Source organism: Prunus avium, chromosome 4, assembly GCF_965620075.1.
Source record: "Prunus avium chromosome 4, drPruAviu1.hap1.1, whole genome shotgun sequence".
Classification (NCBI taxonomy): Eukaryota; Viridiplantae; Streptophyta; class Magnoliopsida; order Rosales; family Rosaceae; genus Prunus; species Prunus avium.
This window is the reverse complement of record NC_142287.1, coordinates 32,541,510-32,561,145: the sequence shown is the minus strand read 5'-3', so window position 1 is coordinate 32,561,145 and position 19,636 is coordinate 32,541,510. Positions and strand designations below refer to the sequence as shown.

The 19,636-nt window shown below is 35.6% G+C and overlaps 1 protein-coding gene across 3 annotated transcripts; it reads right to left on the bottom strand.

The window, feature by feature from the left end:
* Positions 1-13: 13 nt before the first annotated feature.
* AIR9 (Outer arm dynein light chain 1 protein) lies at positions 14-17,880 on the bottom strand. Of its 3 annotated transcripts, none has more exons than XM_088251705.1 (39): positions 17,482-17,880; positions 17,187-17,324; positions 16,183-17,045; positions 15,347-15,418; positions 15,125-15,190; positions 14,884-14,955; positions 14,724-14,789; positions 14,526-14,588; positions 14,378-14,443; positions 14,111-14,210; positions 13,758-13,859; positions 13,000-13,232; positions 12,786-12,900; positions 12,092-12,212; positions 11,495-11,670; positions 10,948-11,083; positions 10,596-10,696; positions 10,445-10,492; positions 10,025-10,209; positions 9,806-9,923; positions 9,262-9,389; positions 8,493-8,661; positions 8,153-8,271; positions 7,775-7,943; positions 7,460-7,544; positions 7,271-7,344; positions 7,071-7,190; positions 6,081-6,276; positions 5,865-5,986; positions 5,459-5,666; positions 4,439-4,512; positions 4,088-4,226; positions 3,106-3,287; positions 2,628-2,783; positions 2,174-2,305; positions 1,412-1,470; positions 1,296-1,328; positions 1,064-1,195; positions 14-458 (listed from the first exon to the last, which is right to left on the bottom strand). In XM_088251705.1, exons 3-39 carry the CDS (start codon positions 17,023-17,025, stop codon positions 282-284), a joined length of 5,157 nt encoding a protein of 1,718 aa, XP_088107831.1. In that variant the 5' UTR covers positions 17,026-17,045; positions 17,187-17,324; positions 17,482-17,880; the 3' UTR covers positions 14-281. The 3 variants fall into 3 exon arrangements, with proteins under 3 accessions (XP_088107831.1, XP_021812391.2, XP_021812390.2); XM_021956699.2 differs by having other exon boundaries at positions 17,217-17,324; XM_021956698.2 differs by lacking the exon at positions 17,187-17,324.
* Between the last annotated feature and the right edge of the window lie 1,756 nt (positions 17,881-19,636).

The following is a 19,636-nucleotide window of genomic DNA, read 5'->3' as shown; positions in this document are numbered from 1 at the left end:
ACCTTCTGAAAAAGGACAACCAAATAATAATACTATCATTAATTGAATAATGTCGACATTATCATCAATGTTATAATATACAATAATTGTGACACTTGTAATCCCTTGACCACTGCACATCTTTTTTTTTCTTTTTTTTTTCAGACATACACAGGCATAGTAATCATGAATTAAGGGAAAAAAAAAATGGGGGGAATAGAAAGAGAGATGGGATCACTTGCTCACTCAAAAACACTCGGATTGATATAGCCTACCACACTGGTGCAGGTTCACCTTACATATTATGTCTCTATTTTTAGGAGAGTATTGAGGGATGTACTATTGAATCTCTGAGCAAGGCCTCTGATCACGAGCACAATAACATCTCGAAGATGCCTAGACTGCACCATTAAGTCTACCTCATTCTCACTGTCCACTACGATTTTGAGACGATGCTGGTCATTTCGAAACAGCTCCACCTGTACACCCTCCACCTTTGAGTTTCTAGTATATAGGAATATAATGCAAAAAAGCAAGAGGGAAAAAGAAAAGGAACCGAAAGAAGTTTTTTAAAAAAAGCGTGATAGATTAGTCCCCCTCCAGAAATCCAGCCATCTAGCCAAATTATAGGTAGGGGAGAAATCTAAGTAGAATGGGACAATTTCTCCCAATACGTCGTCAACTGTATAAGGAATCTGATCAACATGCCTATGTTTTGTAGAACTGAAGGTGAATGGTGAAAACAAGTTCATCCAAAAAAACTCTTTTATTGCATTATTATATTCCAACAAAGAAAAAGTAGAACTATCAAGTGGGGACTTTTGAAATACAGAAACAACGTAATAAAATTCTAGATCCTTTTTATATTACAGATGTGGTCAACACCAAATGGAGCATGATGAATTTCTAGATAAAAGATCAGCCCTATCCAAAATATTAACATTTTCATATGATTATGATCTAGAATTTCAACAATGTTGAACAACAACAATGTGCCCTGGGGGGTCAACATTCCAAACATCTAACAATTTGAAAAGCAAACTGGATTAGAAGCATGTATAGAAAGTTAGTAACAAAAACTTACATGAAACGGAGGCGCATAACTTCCACGAATTTCAGTGGTTGGGAAAGAAGTCTTAGAACCAGGCTTTACGACCTTGACTCTTTTTCTATTGACTTCAAGGATTCTTCTCTCAAGACTTCCCACTGCAGGAGCCTGCAATAAGAATAATAACAAATAGTCAAACAAAATTTTTAAGCATTCTAACAGAGAGCAGATTAATTACAGATGTAGAAAGAGAATATTAAATGGCAACCTTTTTCATAGATTGGTCCTTGTCACACAATGTCTGTACCAAATACGTTAAGTGTGGTTAGAAATGGTTTTCACGACAAATAAGTCTAAAATACTACATTAAAGACAATCCCATACCTCAAACTTCACAGATCCAAGATCAAGCTTCTGCTTCACTTCTTTAAGAACATCAGGCTCTGCATGACAATCAACGCAAAATTTATAAATTTGGGTTCTTATAGATTTGAACACAACTTTCTCAGGCTAGAATTGGTAAGAAGATATCAGACTCCCACATGCAAGAGCAGAAAAGCTGAGCAAGGAAAAATAATATTGGACAACATTAGAGGTAGAAAAAGTTTAAAAACACTACTAATGAACTTGTGATGCAGAAAACGGATAGTGAAATGTCTAAAGTTAGTCAAATAGTCCAAGAGTGTTTCCTAGTTCCCATGGAAGCAATAATTATGATCTAAAGGAATTAATGAGTAGCATAAAAAATATACAAGAGTTATTAAATGTTTCTAGAGACCTAAGAAGTGATAAAAGGAGTAGTTTAGGGGTTCATTTATGTCTAGTATTAAGCTAGCAATAATGCTAGAGTCACCAAAGTTGATATGCCAGAGTTGGCCCGAATTTGAAGAAATGAAACAGTGGCACATTACTTGGTTACAAAATTTAGATGATAATTTTGGTGGGTGTAGCAGTACTCATTAATCAGGCCCCTGCTCTACTGTAAGAACAAGATTTTGGAAATAACATAGAAATGATTTCTCTTTTCCTGTGAAAGCTTTATTGCAACAACAATTCAGTCTATTTTAATTAAAAGTCATAAGAGATGGGTCCCAAAAAACAGTGAGAGAGAGAGAGAGAGAAATATATATGAGATTCTTAAATTACCAACTGCAATCGGCTCTGTTGATGCAGAAACAGGTTGCCCTTCAACTCCATCCTCTCTTACTGGAGTGTAAATGGCAACAAGCCTGTACCCTACATCGTCAACATTAGACTCATACATTCTCCCTACCTCCCCTGCAAGTTAAATTTTTCATTTAAGTATTGCACAGTGGAAAAATAAATCATATGATAATGTTATTCAGAAAGTTCCTATAAAGAATTAATGTTATTCAGGAAATCAAAATATTAGCTAGCGTATTTACCATCACAAAGAAATGCTGTAAGAATTGTTGAAAGGAAAAGTGAATCAGGTAACAAATACAGTATTATTATAAGTTTCTAAAGATATATAGTAAGCTACAAAGCCTCCTTGGAACTCTCAGGAGAAGATGTGTCATCTTGTCACCAATGTGTACACCTAAGGTTATAACAGAGAAACTCAATGACTTAACTATACCTGGTATAGAGATAAGATCAGGACTTCCAACCATTGATCTGAGCCACTGGATTCTACTTTTGCCTTCCTTTCCTCCACTATAATTGCCACGTACAGCATATAAGTTGGTGTGGAAACCCCTCCCTTCAATCTCCAGCTTATCTATTCTAGGGATCCCTACAGATAAACAGAAATAAAATATATGGAAGGAATGAGGCTTCATAATACAGGAAATAACAATATTATTACATCCATCCATTCAGAAAGTGAATATGGTCAGAAGCAATAATATGGAGTCCAGGTCAATTTAACAACTTCCAAACGCTTTGTATTTCAATTCATGAATAGATTGGCTTAAAAGCCTTTCTTATTAATCTCCAGTTTATATGCTTTAGGAACCCAGGAAAATCATCAAACTGCAGGACTAAACTAATGGATGGAAGAAATATAACTACGTTTAAAACCAAGAGTGTAGTCTTTGAGTTTGGAAAGGAAATACCTGGTAAAATAGGTCCAGTTTCAGCATATACAGGCTCAGTTGACCTTCCAAACACATCAGTCACAATGCATTCACATTTTAGACACCGTCCAACATCTTCTAGTCGCATCTTGTAGGAGCAAGAATGCTGAGCGGGTAATAGCTCAAAGGTTTTTTCATCTCCCACTTTTGAAGAAAAATACCTGCAGCATCCCTTTGTGTCATATAATGAACAAAATGAAATAGTAAGAGCTAATAAACTTGAAACAAGAATTAAAAAAATTTCAATAAATTGGATGCATGTTCAAGTTTAAAAGTTATATGACACTAGAAATCCTGGATGAGAACAGAAAGCTGCATGCCACTTGCAAATCAAAGGATTCAAAACTAGCCATTTGATTATCAGAACAAAATGTTACCAAATCGTTGTAAAAAGTCGAAATTCCCATTTAAGATAAGTCCTTATAAAGCAACAGATTCAGGGATGTCTCTCTAAAAACCAAAAACCAAAAAGGAATCAAATATCCAGCTGAAAGCCAAAAAGTCCAAACGATGCAAATGCAAATGTAATTTGTCATCATGTTTAACTTTTATAGCATGTATATTTGTCATCATGTTTAACTTTTATAGCATGTATTTCTGAATCTTTTTTGCAATTGAACAGGAATGAAATATACAAATTTATAAATAAACCCAATCCTAAACATGTATTTATAAAAAAACCCAAACACTATTTAAACATAGAAACACACCCAAAATCAACCCCAAAATCAACAATTGTATATTTTTTGGGTGTGTTTATAAATGGGTTTTGAGTGTGTGTAATGATGGGTTTTGGGTGTGTTTATAAAGTGTTTTGGGTGTTGGGTTTTTTTATAATTTCAGCCCCCATTTTGGGTGTTTTAGTGAAACTCCCAATGAAATATTGAGCCCTTAAAAGTGCCAGTACTGCGAAGACATTTGAATGCAATCGTGGTGTGGATTACAGAAAATTACACCATACCATTGATATCTGACATCTTTCTTGTACTTGTTCCATACAAGTTGTTGATTCTCACTCTCCGGGATCACTTCAACAACTGTAAGAACATCACCTTCGATTGCCTTTCCAGTGAGAGCAAGCATTTCTAGTCTTGGAAGCTCTGGAAGTTAATGCCATATCCAAATTCAATTTAAAATGTTTTTTTTAATCTTTACCATGTAAGACAAATAACAAACCATATCCAGATCAGAAATTTTTTCTTCCTTTCCAACACATGTCCAGAGTCCAGAAAACAGACGAAGGAAAAAATGCACGTCCACAAATACATATTGAAGGTCAGAAGCATTGGTATGATCAAAAGGGACTTTCTACCTGGAAGAATAATGTCAGTCGTCTCAGACAACCTCAGTTCTCCAACCACCGAATCTGAACGAACTGGTGTGTATCTATGAGATGCATATGGAAAAGTTTCTTAGGATATATATTTCTACATATTCATCCAAAAAACTCTACATGCATACATATATATAACAAACAAAAAAGCAACTACTGAGTAATAGATTTGACATGCAAGTTGTTAGATGTAGGAAAGTTTAAAACCCAAATGTTAAATCCTGTATGTCAATGATCAATAAATGAATGTGTTTCCTTCCCAAGGATATGATAGGTATGGGAATGATTGTAGAGAGCACTATAAAAAGTTATCAAAATCTGTGTTTCTTGCCCCATGTAAAGATTATGTAGGATGAAAAAGCAATGCAGACAAGATTGAGAACGAAGGTCTCCTAAACTTTTAAAAGTTTGAGAGTTTTGATGTTAAGAGAATCTTGCTAGTACTCATCATGAGTGATTTGCCACACTTCATTAGTTGGTTCTTCATTTGGGTAGCATCCACAAGATGCTTTTCACAAAGACGCCCAGAGAGAAGCTACAAAATCTAATTCTATCCCAAATCAAATCCACTTCCTTCACCTCATCGTAGAAACACCCATTGTTCCATTCCTCCACATTGTTATGATTTGTTTTTTTGTAGGAACATTGCAAGGAAGTTTTAACACCACTCTTTTACAAAAATAAGATTTTCCTTTACTGTGTACAGGAAGTAATTCAATGTTAACAATTTTTTCTAATAAAGACAAACAAATAAAATGCGGCAGCTTTCAAGTAAAGACTGGCAGAACACCAATACTTCTTTTGCTTAACTTTTTTATTTTGTTTGGGGCAAGCAATTTTTGATGAAAAGTCTCAGCCTTCTTACGGGAAAAAAAAACACTCCATAAACTATCAAGTAGATGGTATTTTGCTTGACCCCCATCTACTCCCCAGTCAAAAAAAGTAAACAAGAAAAGACTACTTTGCATGACTCCAAAGGAAGCAAGACAGAACTTTTACCCAAACAATAAACGGCAGTTGTAGTCTGCATCAGTGACTTCATAAGTGTTAGAGTTGGCCCCATTAATAAGAACGATAGTTCCTTCATTGGTTTCTCTATACCAGCTAAACAGGCTTGATCCTTCATATCCGCCAAAGTACTCTCCTTCTCCAGAATAAACACCAAGAGCCAACTCCTTCACTCGAACATTAGAAACCACAGGAAGAGCTGCAGCATTAATTCACTAAACATGTCAGATGTCAACGAACAAGATAAAAAATCAAAGGATGTGTTTCTTTGATAGCAAAAAGAAATGGATATATGAATGCCTTGGTATAACCTAAGCCAGAGGCTGACAGTATTAGATAGCAGGTACAGAGAAAATGAACATATGATTATGTAAATTAAGATTTAGAACTTAGTTACCTGGTGCAACTGGAAAGTTGCAAATTGCAACTAGTGCCTCTCCACATTTGCCATCAGAACGAGTGGGGAGCCAATATAAGGCCAAATAAGCCCCAACATCTTCAAGTACTGGCGTGTATGTTCTGCCACATTTGCAAACCGTTCACATACATCCTTTCAAAAATGGAAAAACAGATTTTGAAACATGAGAAAACACATCCCAGTATCAGAACTTACAATGTTTTACCACATATAACAACATCTTCACATGCATTAGATATATCCAGCAATGCAGATCCATGCAGCTTATTCTTTGTTCTGTACCAAATATATTCTCCAACACCTTCCTCTCCACCAAAATATGTTTTTCTTGGGACTAAATTATCATCCTCGCAGCAATCAGGAATGTCAAGCTCTAGTCCTACAGGATCAGCTGTTGCAAGAAGCAATAAATTGCATTGGTCAAGTTTAAATAAGAATCAAATAGTATTTTCTAAAATGAAATGAAAACAAAAGAAATGGATACTTGTAAAATTATGGATGTGATTCAGTATATTACACTAGAAGACTAAAGGCCAAGTTAGATTGTACATTCCAAGGAAAATATCCAGATAAACAGCAAGCTACAGCATCAATTCTAAAAATGCTAAGTAGTTATAATATTACCCTGATGTTCATCAGTTGCTAGCATAGAAAAGAATTGTAGAATTTTTAAAAGAACTACAATAGAAGCACAAAATTGATTCCTTATCTTATAAGAGAGAGAGAGAGAGAGAGAGAGAGAATCTTTTATCCATTCCAAAAGGTATCCCAATTATGGCAAATCTATTGAGGAGGTTTTTGAGGGAATGCTTCATTATGGAAACTACCTGTGCTTTCCGCTTTTTTATTCTGGCAAATATGGAACATGAAAAAGCATTTTTGGTTGGAAATGGAACTGGGTTAGCTTTGAATTATGTAACACTACTGTTGAATACAGTAAATACATTTTGACGGTAAAAATGAAAATGTTTTCAGTAACAAAACATAAACCTGCTTATTTTCATGATCATTAAATTGCTCAAGAAGAATCTGCTTTCTATTGAAATCTTTTGACATTCAATTATTTGACACTGTTGAGAAATACGACTAGAATGAGGTACATTAATCATCATCCTAAAAGATTTTAACAATTGATAGTCCAAACTGCATCAAAACTGCAGAATTCTTCATAATAAATTAACTAACCAGGAGCAACCACATCAGATTGTATTTTCTTCGGATTCCCTCTCATCCCATCTTTGCGCATAGGAGTGTAAACAAGTTCAATACAGGTTCCCACATCATCAAGGGTCAAATCCAGAAAATCTGCCAAGAGAAAAGTACCATATAAATGTAATTTCCATGGATGTGAAATATGTCTCATCTAATTACTCTATAGAACTCACCCTGAGTACTCAATTTCTCCTTCACACCATTACGTTTCACTCTAAACCATTCATGGGAGCAATTTCCTTTCTCCCTGAATGAAAAACAATGACATCCAGTGTGGGAACAGTCACAACACTAAAGTTCCGTTTATTTGAAGAGAAAAAATATTAATAATAACAATAAGAAAAAAAAAATTGAAGTCTGACCCTCCACTATAAGAAGCAATAAAGCTCAAACGTTGCCCTTCTATCACTGAACCAAGAAACTCCAAAGACCGACAAGTTGGGGGGCCTGCAATCCGAATTCAAAATTTAACACCATATCAATTTTATAATTTTATACTGGAAAGATGAATAGGCATTAATCAGCACCACAATGTGCCTATCAAGCTTATATGACTAGATTATTCATTACTGGCAGCCCAGTACGCAATTCAAAGTGGGAAACGGGAAAAAAAGAACTAGAAACCTTATTAGAATCCTACCATTATGAGTAAAGATTACAAGAAATAAACTCATTACCAGCTATTACAGGACCAATTTGTTCGGATAGAACAGTAGGACCACGAGCCCAGTCACTTCTGACAGGCTCGCATGATACTGAGATAAAGAAATCAATATCATCAATTGAGAGCACGTATGAAGCAGTTGTTGCACCCCTAATTTCAGTTTGTGTTCCATCTGAAGTAGTCTGCCAAAAATACATCACATTTCTTTAATCAAATATTGCACCTAAAGCAACCAAAGCAAATAAACTCATAGACAAAGTGGTTTTTCAAGGAATTGCGACATTCTACGATAATGTAAATTACATGTACGAGGTTCTGTGAACCCAACCAGCAGTTTGCAAATTGAGAAGAGAAGATATCTTACTAACAGCACAAAGTTGAATGAAATTACCCGGAACCAGTAGAAAACTGAATCTCCCTCTTCACCGCCCCAATATTTTTTGTCAACACTAAGTGTAGTTCCTTCAGTGGCATTCCCAATGATTTGTAGAGAAAGCAATCTAGGGCTCCCTAATTATCAAGTAGAATGCTTCATAAGAATGACTTGACAACAAAATATGTAAATAAGCATGCAGAGCTATCTATCATAACGAAAATTATATGGCATTTGCACACATTCAATTGAAACCAACAGGAGATCAACGTACAACATAGTTGTTTTCCACTTAACAAAAACAAACATAAGCAATAATCACCACAACAAATGTTATGACACAAGAGAACAAAATTACCAGGGCGAACACGTTCCTGGCCCATGCACGTTCTTGGCTCACCCACAATCCCATCGTCACGCACTGGGGTACATTGGAATGAAATGAATTTACCAATTGCATCTTTTGCTATACGATACTGAAGAATCCCGTCAACCTCAGGTATTAGAGATCCAGAGTCAGTTTCAACCTGTTGATTCCCAGGAAAACAACTAATTATAAGCGTTGGTCCTCCGTATATCACCTAGCATTCTGCTCAGCACTAAAACAAAGGTGACCTTACATGCTATGGTATAAGAAAAAGGAGTTCAGGAAAAGATGGACAAGGTTTCATCTATGACCACAAAAGGTTACGCAGAAAATTACTAGAAAACCATTATAAACTAGTTCATAACTCCGCCAATCAAGACTGATTAAGGTGACCCCTGAAATTCTTTGATGTTACCCATAAGGACATAAAACAACCTCTTCCTTTCCTATATGAAATCCATTTCCTCCCTCATTTCATTGAAGATTCTGTTATTTCTCTATCCAGAAATATGGGATACTAGTCTAGAATGTCTGTGTTACCTGTCCTACAGAAGACAAAATATTATCTACATCTAACATTTTGGATATGTGTACTGGTACTGGAACCCAATGCAAAAAGTGTATATGCAACCTACTGTAATATATTCTCTCTCCTTTCTGGGTAAATAAATCAGTTCAAAATATGAAAGACAGTTATCAGGCCTCCAATAGATCAAGCATTACATCAGGTGTTCCATAACTTTGATAAAGGTGTATATACCTCATGAAGATACCAGCTATAGATACTTTTTCCTTCATGACCACCAATGTAACCATATGATGCCGTCAATATTTCACCTTCAGTGTAATCACCAGTAATCGATAAGAAATTCAAGCTTGGAGGCAGAGCTGCAAGAAGCAGGATGCGAGTTAGTTATACACAAACAGAATTAGGGCTTCAATAATGGGCGGTGATAGTAAGTAACTTGCTTCTTATCAAAATTGCAGCTGCTTCAAATCCAGACATTGAAATCAGGGGCTGGGTTTGAAAAGTTTTATAAAACATGCATATTGATTTACTAAAATTTCTGTGAAAGTACCGAAAATTTCACGAAACCAAGGGCAGTTTTCACGAAGACAGTGAAATGCCATAATTGTGGTAGAATGCCGCAGACATTTCGATGATAAGGGGAAGGTTACACCTTCCACCACTCTTTATATATAGTGGTGCCAAAAAGCCTAAATATAGGCTGATATTTCAGCTTATTGGCTGACATTTTAAATACTTATATACACACAAGGACATGCAAAGTAGATTTACTTACTCTCAACTGCTCTATCTGATACAACATATGCTGGTTCACCAGATTCACCGTCTGGAGTCATAGGAGTAAATTTTGCAACAATGTAATAGCCAACAGCTCCTAAGGGTATGCGAAACGCCTAAACAGAGGTACCATCAATGGACAATTTGCATCACATATGAAAGCTTTCAATTTAAGGATTATTGAATTCATATGTTCAAAGAATATAGGATCGCAGACCTTTGCAATCTTGGATGTGCTCAACACTTCAAGACCTTTCTCACCATCCAAAATAGAAGAACTTGTTTTATACCACTGTACTCTGCTAGACCCTTCAGTTCCTCCGGTGACAGTACCAGTTGCAGTAATCTTACTGTTCTCCCTTAGATCACCAATTATCTTCAAATTTATTACCTTTGGAGGCGCTGGAATTGGGCAAAGAAAAAAATATTAAAACAACAGGAAGTCAGTAACAGCATGCCAACATCATAAAACCAAATTAGAAGCATGGTCCAACCGTATGCATCACAGTAATCAACAATAATAAACAGCCAGAAGAGTTCCACTAGGAAAATGACAGCAACTTAAAGAACGCTTGTTTTTTTTCTCAATAACATAAACCAAATTTAGCTTTAAGATTGTTGACATTATTCAAAATACCTTGCTTCACCACATCAGACAGTATTGAAACAGTCTCCCCTTCGTGGCCTAAAGAAACAAGCACCAACATAATGTTAAATGAAAATTCATGAGTAAGCCGCCCTGTTACTGCATATAGAATGTTCCTAAAGAAAAGATAATTGTATTTAACCTTCAAAATTAATAGGTATAAATACAAAAGCCAAGCGATGGCCAACATCTTCCTTGGTCAAAGTATACTCAGATGTACCAGTTGATACCAAAACGAAGTCTCTGTCAAGGAAAGCCATTAGAAAAAATAAGGGGGTGTGGGAAGCTCAAGTGTGCAAATTAAGTTCAATAGATCAGGAGAAAAGTACACATAGAAATAAATAAATAATAATAATAAGAGGGAAAAATTGAAAAAGGATCTAGGGAACAAAATTAAGAGGAACCCACATGGAGAAATATGACCAAAAACCAAATTAGGAAAGCATATTTGTGCTCCACTGGAGCATGGCAACATATGACTAGAGTATACTAACCCAGTGTCCCTATGCTCACATAACCATTCAAACTTGCTGGGACCCTCTCTTCCTCCAAAGTAATCACCAACTCCTCTGATGGTACTGCCTTCAACAACATCTCCAACAATGTGAACATTATTGACTGATGGAGGGGCTGCCACCAATGAACATGAATAATTAATATCCCAACCATATTATTTTGGAACTAACAGAAAATGCAGTGAATAAAGAAGGGAGAAAACTGCCTCATTGAATCTATTATAAACCATGGAAACAAATGCTACAGTTTAACCTGAACCAGTTCTTATAAAAATAAATAATCTGCACTGGAGATGTTTAACAAACATACACCAGATAAAGATTTAAGACAGCAGCTCCAACACTAATTCCAACACACAGGATGGAAAAACAAATTGATATTAATTCATGTTTGTGTTAAAAAAAAATGCAAAGGCATAAGAAGTAACTTGTCCAACTAAGCAAGGCAATGTAATTGTATATTTGACATGGTCATACTGCAAAAGTTATGTACACTGTCTTCACAAGAGTTGTATGACTTACGTACCTGATTTTACAAAATCGGTGTATTTATAATGAGGTTCTCCTTTGGCACCTTCTTCTGTCACTGGTGTGTACATAAAAACCAAACTTGAATCAATATCATCTATGGTCAGTCTGTACTCCTCATCTTCAGCTCCAGCAATAACCACAGGACTGCTGTTCCATTTTCTCCTCAACCAACTGAAAAATATGATGGATGTTTTTGTTATTTTATTTTCTTGTACAGGAAAAAGCATAATACATATACGTGTACATATGCTAGACTACCATTTTACACCAAAAGCTTAAGGAATAGACCAACAATGCATATCAAGCTAAAACTCTCTTGATTTGCAGCCTCATCCTATATGTGGAGAGACAAACAGAGAAACATATGTGTGCAACCCTACCCTGCAGTATATAAAGTTAGAAAATAACTGGTGGGGTGGAAGATGAGAGGTTGGGAACACAAGACAAATAGAGCCCTAATACCATGTTAAAGTATCACTATACCGAAAATCTTAAGCTACTTTGGAATTGGCCAAAAATGTATATCAAGCTAGGGATATCCACAGTTGTCTATGTATACATGTACATAAACCATTTCAAGAGGTAGTCTCACCTAGAAACACCTTTCCCTGGAGTGCCGCCGCACCACGCAACCTCTGCATGGCCTTTAATAGTATTTCCCTCCACCAGATCTCCACGAACATCAAGATTCACAACCTTGGGAATTCCACTTCCTGCGCAAGAGAATAATCAGTAGAATGAAAAGAGTTCCTTGCACCATATAAAACTATACCAATAAGCAAGCATGCTTCAAGATGAATTTTTAACATGGAAATATAGTTGCAAAATATGGCAAAATATAGAATTTCTTTTTGTATATTACATTATCCCCAATCTACACTACCCAGCAATACATCAATGAAAGAAACTAAGACAACGCATGTACTACGTAGTCAAGGTTATATGTTTCTCCTTTCAACTGTATTTATCAATGTCAAAATGTATTGAAGTAGACTTCTTTCTCACTTTGTTGGCAATCATGCTGTCCGCAAGGAATTATTTGTTAGACAGACTGCATAACAGCCACTATGTTTGTAACTTATCTCCATATTCAAATGACATTATCTTCTCTCAATACATGCACAATTTTATGCTTTCATGCAAATAAGTGAATCTGCAAAGACAAATTCCAGTGTTCTACAGCTAACAGATGAGAAGATTTCAGACTTACATCCTGGAAAAAAGTACAACAGGAGGAATTTATAAATTAAGCTGTTTATTTCCAATGAAAAATATACAAAATTTACCTGGTGAAACTGGTGAAGATATAGCAAAAATAGAAGGGTACTCCATTTCTCCTAATACCGGACTACACTCCACTTTCAAAATTTTACCAATATCCTCATGCTTAGGCCAGTAGACCTATGTTCAAGGCATTATCAGCTCAAAATAAGATTCGAAGTAGAATCAATTGCCACTCAAAAGTACAAAAACATAGGACATACTGAAAGATTCAATTACCTCTCTTGTGGCATCAGGAATAATGGTGAAATTGGACGGAGTTCTTTCTCCTACAAACCATTGGTACTTTAAGATTAATTGTGGATCAACTCCCAAAGTGTTTTCTTGTACAAAAGTGAACTGGCAGCGACAAGTATCTTCTTCAAATGGCTTCTCAACAGAGGCCTCCTTGACGAGGAAGCCTGGAGGCAAATGATCCTTCCATTGCTCAACTAGAAAGCGAAAAGTTGAGTCTGTACAAGAGACGCATTTAATACTTTTTCATAGAAACATACTATCATTAGTAAAAAGAACAATACAATACAGGAGACAAGTTGTTTACTGGTCTAACTAAAGTATCAACTACAACTGCAAAACAGGGCTAAACATAACATGACAGCAGCCAAAATGGAAACTAAAATACAGCAGCACTCCAATCATAAAATATAGCCTATAAAGAACTATCCCAAAATACGTACATCTCTTTAGACATATATACACACACAACACTATAAGTTCATTCCAAGGGCATATGCCAGCAGCTCATGAGTCATGACTAACATTATTCATGCATTTGAATATACTGTGATTCTATGAAGCATAATACATGATAAACCAACCCAATTCCAGTCCCCTTATCAAAAGCAACTCGTATATCCAAAAGCAATTATGCAAGACAGTAAGTTATCCATTCAAAACCAAAATAAACTCTGCACACAATGATTGTGCAAGGAACTGAATTTGCAAAATAACAGAATTAAAGAAGTTAAAGTACATACCTGTTGCATGCTCTGGACGACAAAACTCCCAACCATCTCTAATGCACAAAGATGTGTGTGCAGGATAACGCTTTGCAATTGCTACCTCTTCTCGGGAAAGATCTAGAAAATATTCAAATTAACTTGTAAGAACACACTATAGTGATATAAAAATATTAAAGTGGGAAGTAGGATACAAAGAAAGGGTAAAAGCTCATATACATACCAAAGTATATATAAATATAATATATATAGATACACACAGAGAGAGAGAGAGAGAGAGAGAGAGAGAGAGAGAGAGAGGAAGTAAGAACAGAGAACAGGTGAACAAAGTTGAGATGCCGAAACCAAACCACAATTGTTCTACAAAATACCTCTATCATTGAACTTTTTCAAGGTAGGACCAACAAGCAAAATGGAAGCTGCTTCCAGATGAGGCATTTTAAGTATGGGATTCTCCTCCACTCGTAAATGCTGTGGCACAAGACAATAAGTCAGATAAATCCCTTTCCTGTGAATATGCGATGTAATCACACTGAATTTCACCCATAAATCACCACAGCTAGTCTCTATGACATTAAATGTGCCAAGCCACACAAGACAAATTGGGGGGAAATGTCTTCACTCATTTCAAAACTAACCTCAAGTACTGGTAAATATGGGAAACCCTTCAGCGTGGAAATTTTGTTTTTGCTGGCAGCTAATACCTGTTGTAAATCATAAGTATTTGATTAAAACACTGGGGGCGGGGGAAAGAGCAACAAGTTGCATGGTACTAAAACAACAAACCTGTAGTCGAGGTTGACTTGCCATCATAAGGAACTTCAATTTATTTTGAGCAACAGAGAGAAACTATACAAGGAAAAAGAAACCCAAGATACATACTATATGTTAAGATTATAACCACTAAGACCAATCCAGGAAGTCAATATAAATAGCAAACTTCCATAGCACATCAGCAACTGAAAACTATTCACGGGGCCTTACCTCCAAATTAGGGAGCTGAGGGAGGCTTGCAAGCGATGTGATTTGATTTCCAGCAAGATAAAGTTGCTACACATGTTAAAAATTTCAGAACCTTAACAGATGGATATCTGTATTCTTTGATTTATGGAAACTCAAAGATTAATATACATGAAACACAAACCTGTAAGACTTTGCAATTTTCAAGAGGTTCAAATCCAGGCCCTTTGAAATCATTGAAACTCAAATCAAGAACCTGAAAATAGAAGTACTATCAACCATTACAGAGCTAGTTATTTGCAAATCTGCAAACATGGTTTACATGCTTATTGTGTGCATAATAATAAATAAATAACTTTGTAATTTAGTAGATTACTAAATATTCGAACATGTGGAAGGAAACCTTTTAAGTCTAATTAACAAACCTTTACTCGTGTCAGTATTTCAACTCCCTCCAACATAGACAAGAGATTGTCTCTGAGATAAACAAACTGCCAAGTAGGAGCATCATTTAAAGGAACAACTATAATCACTTAAAAGGAAAAACATTTAAGTAGACGAAAAAAGAATTTGACAAGGCATCTAGTTAGGTAGATGGCAAAACTCTCTTCAATAAACAGCTAATCATACATAAGAAATCAGTTTACCTCTAAATTTGGTGACAAGTTCAACCCACTAGCCTTGAGACTGCGAACTCTGTGACCTCTAAGATCTAACCTCTGTTACAAAGAGTAATATGGGCAGTAATAAGTACAGAATGGAAGATATGATAACATTTTACAAGTACTCATCTCCAACAGCATGGAATAGACATGCAATTGAAAATAAAACAACATGATGATGATGATGATGGATACAAATCAAATAAGGTACCCAATGAAGTGCATGTGAGAATGAAGTGGAATAACAGGCACACATACCACAAAGAGTCATGGAGGACTATTCAATGCATAAGTTTTTATTCGTATCGTATAGCAGGTCACCATAATTTAGCATTGAATCCAAGTGATGAGCTACCAATATCTGGAAATCATAGTTATTGACCGCCCATTGTTGTGTTTTATAGGGTTTTCTCCAAATGCCTTTTCAAAGTCTATTTCTATCATTTAGTCACTTGTAATTTGCCTAGGACATCTCTGAGAACTTTATAATAACATTTAAAGATAAAGGACTTCCATATTCTATTTACTCTTTCTTATTTTGGAAGGATCAAATTGCAACTCTTCCACTTCAGATGTACAGATTGGTCTGTTTCCTTGGTCGTCAATTACTATACACAATCACATTTACTTATTTTTATAACAACTATACACAATCAAATTGAGACTGACACAGTAAAAGAAATAGTAAGTAAGAAATAACTACTTGACAAAAGATATATTGCTGAAACAGTTCAGATTATGAATGACTACTTGCACCACTTCAAAGCCTAACAAGGTCAATAAAAAGATGACACAGTAAAAGAAATAGTAAGTACGCTTACCAGATCATCACCAGCTTTGATTTCCACCTTTGGAAGGACAATAAGCCGAGAATCCCGTCCTTCAGGAGTTGCTGCTTTCCTACGTCCAGATAAACTAGAACTTCTATCCAGAGAAGAAGACAAAGACCCGGATCTCAGTCCACTAGTAACTGTAGGAGATCGGGCTGACGAGGAAGAAACCTTTGAGACTGACTTCCTGACTCCACTGCTAGCACTACTGTCCAATGAAGGCGTCACCCTTCTTGAAGATGAAGATGAAGATGAAACAGACAATGCTGGCTTGACAGAAGGTTTCCTGACAGTCTCTTGCTTAGTCACCTGAGACCCAGTTGATTTATTCAGGCTCCGGTCTAATGGCGATCCTGGAACCGACTTTCTAACCTCTGAAATACTCGTTCTAGTTGAAGATTTAGTAGTGCCAGCTGAAGGCAATGAACTCCTCCTAAGTTCTGGGAGAGACCGCCTTACAGTGTCCGTAGTCTTTTTCACTGCACTTGGAGCAGCTGCAGCATTGTTTTGCTGTCTCGTGGTGGAGACTGGTGGCTTCTGAGGCAAACCTCCAGTGCTGTTTCGCCTTGCTACCGGAACTGAATTTGAACTCCGGGAAGACACAGTTACACTTGACTTGTTGGCACTCGAACTAGGTTCCAAACCACTTTTGGGGTCTACTTTCTTTCTAAAAGAACTAGTTGGAACTGAGACCTTTGATGTAACCGCAGAACCAGGTTTCACAGTTTTGGCAACTCTTTTTGCAGTTTCGGATGAACGAACAGAGGCCTGTTTCTCTGGAATTCCGGGTTTTTCAGCTGGGTCTTCGCCTGATTGCACTAAATTGTCCTCCATTTTAGTTCACCAACCGAAAGCTACATTCCAACAACAGTGAACAAAGCCGAGTAAGTTTTTCGAGCCGCTGTGTTTGGTTTCCAAGAAAATGCAGAGGAAAATGAAAAGAAAAATAGGAGAAAATGAAAGACTTCTGTAAACATTTACACCGTTTACTCAACTAAGCTCAAAGCCTCAGAGTCATTCCTCACCTCCAATTTTCACCAACTAACTAAAGGGTAATCCAACTAAAACTTCATATGACAAAGCATTTCAGAAGCAAAACCTCTGCTCTTGTAAGTGAAAGATCATACTTGGATCTAGCACAAAATGCAGATTCTTAGCAAATACCCAAGCACCCAGTTCGATTGAAACTGGACAATGGACTTAGAGAAGAAACTCAAAGGACAAATTCAAACACACACACACACACATACAGACACAAATAAACACACAGATAGAGAGAAAAATATTAACCTGGACAATGTCTCAGATCTGGGGGGGTACAAAACCGAATCCGAAACTGTAAAGCATTTCTAGGGTTCGATTATTTTGGCAGGAGCTCAGAGCAGGCTTGGAAATGTCCGCTGCTTCGTGGCACCAAAAAAGCACCTAAAAAGCAATAGAGTGAGTGAGACACTGCACTCTTCGCTGAGCTAAGAAATGGAAAAGCTATTGGCTAAAGGCCAGGCCATGCCATGTGGGGATTAAAATATGATTGGAAAAAAGTTGTCTTCTAGAAAAAATTTGCAAATGTTAAAAAAAAATGGCGGAAACTGTATTGCATTCAAAACACTGTGCAGCTCTCTGCGGAGTTGAAAAGGTCAAATGGATCTTGGAAATTGGAAATTGGAAATGGAAATAGGTTAGTGAAAACTAAGTACAGTCTGCTTTGGATAAATTATTCTGAGCTTTTCCTTTATTATATATTTTCCTTTTAAGCTCTTACCAAAACCACAAAAGTGACAGAATTTACTAAACCCACAAACATTCTTCTCTATTTTTTCCTTTTTGGTCTAACATTCTTTATCTTCTCTTTCTTTCTTTTTTAATCTCCATCTCTGTAATTGGAATTGTTCAAGACAGTGTAGCAGCATAAATACTTATACTGTATGAGCTTATTCTTATCTCAATACAAGATTCAACTTCAAAGTATGACAACATAGTTATTATTTCATCAAATTATTATTATTTTATATACAAATTAGTTTGCTTACTTTAATTAATATTTATAATTAAGTAATATCTTAGCCTTATTTAATTAATTTAATTAGTAGTTATATTTTAATTATTATTTCTTTAGTGAATAATTAGTATTTAAATATTTAAATTAATTTCATCAATTACTCAATATTTTTAAAAAAAAAATTGTACAAAATTAGTTTTTTTAGTTTAATATTTTTAATTAAGTAATATCTTAGCATTATTTAATTACTTTAATTAGTAATTATGTTTTATTTATTATTTATTTAGTGAATCCTTAGTATTTAAATATTTTAATTAAATTCATAAATTACTTCATAAATAGTAAATAATTATATTTAATTATCTCAAATAATTTTTTGGACTTCAAAATTTAATTTTAATTTCCAAAATTATTTTCAAATAGTTTCAATTATTTAAAAATCCCAGAAAATTATTTTAGTATTCCAAACCCTAAATCCAAGTAAAACAACCTAACTTCCAAACTTTTCCGAAATTGTTCCAAAACCATTCACCAAGCCTCGAACCCTAACACTAAACCTATTTTAGGGCACTTAGGACTCAATTAGGATTGAATAATGTAACTTGACCTAGGGCTTTACGATTAAGGTATCGATCTAAATCTTAGGTTAGTACAACGTAACCGGATTTAACATTGACTTGTCTCGGCGAATTTTGTCGGGATAGACCTACCTGGCAAACTTTTTGTCTACAGACAAACTTTGACGGGATAGACCTATCCTGGCGAATATGCGTCTCGATTGATATTTCCCGATGAAATTTTGTCGGGATTCTGACAACAAACCACTTGTTAAAAATCTACCTCAAGGCATACTCAACTAACTAGGATTAGGTCTGGCTACGTCGTACTAACTCTATATTGAGATCAAGAATCTAATCGTAAAACCTAGGTCAAGTTATGCGAGTATCCAAGCCTAATTGAGCCAAAAGTGCCTTAGAGTAGGCTTATAATTAGGGTTCAAGACTTGAGAACGGTTTTGGAACATCCATTTTTGGGCACTTAAAATAATTTTCTATGATTTTTAAATAATATTAACTATTTTAAAAATACTTTTGGAAATGAAAAAGAATTTTAAAAAGTCCACAATATAGTTTAAAAGAATTAAATAATATCTATTAAGTAATTTCTGAAATTGATTAAAATATTTAAATACTAATTATTCACTAAAATTTAATAACTTAAAGCTAATTACTAATTAAAGCAATTAAATAAGGCCAGTCCCGATCTCTTGGACCACAGGAGTCAAAGAGATTGTGGTCACCCATCGTTGGAGATTGTGGTCACCCACCGTTGGATAGCAACACATATTCTTCGGGTAAGTCTATCCCATCAAAGTTCATCAGGATACAATAATACAAATAGACCTAGTCTATGATTATTATGTAGATATAATCCCAAGCCCAATCA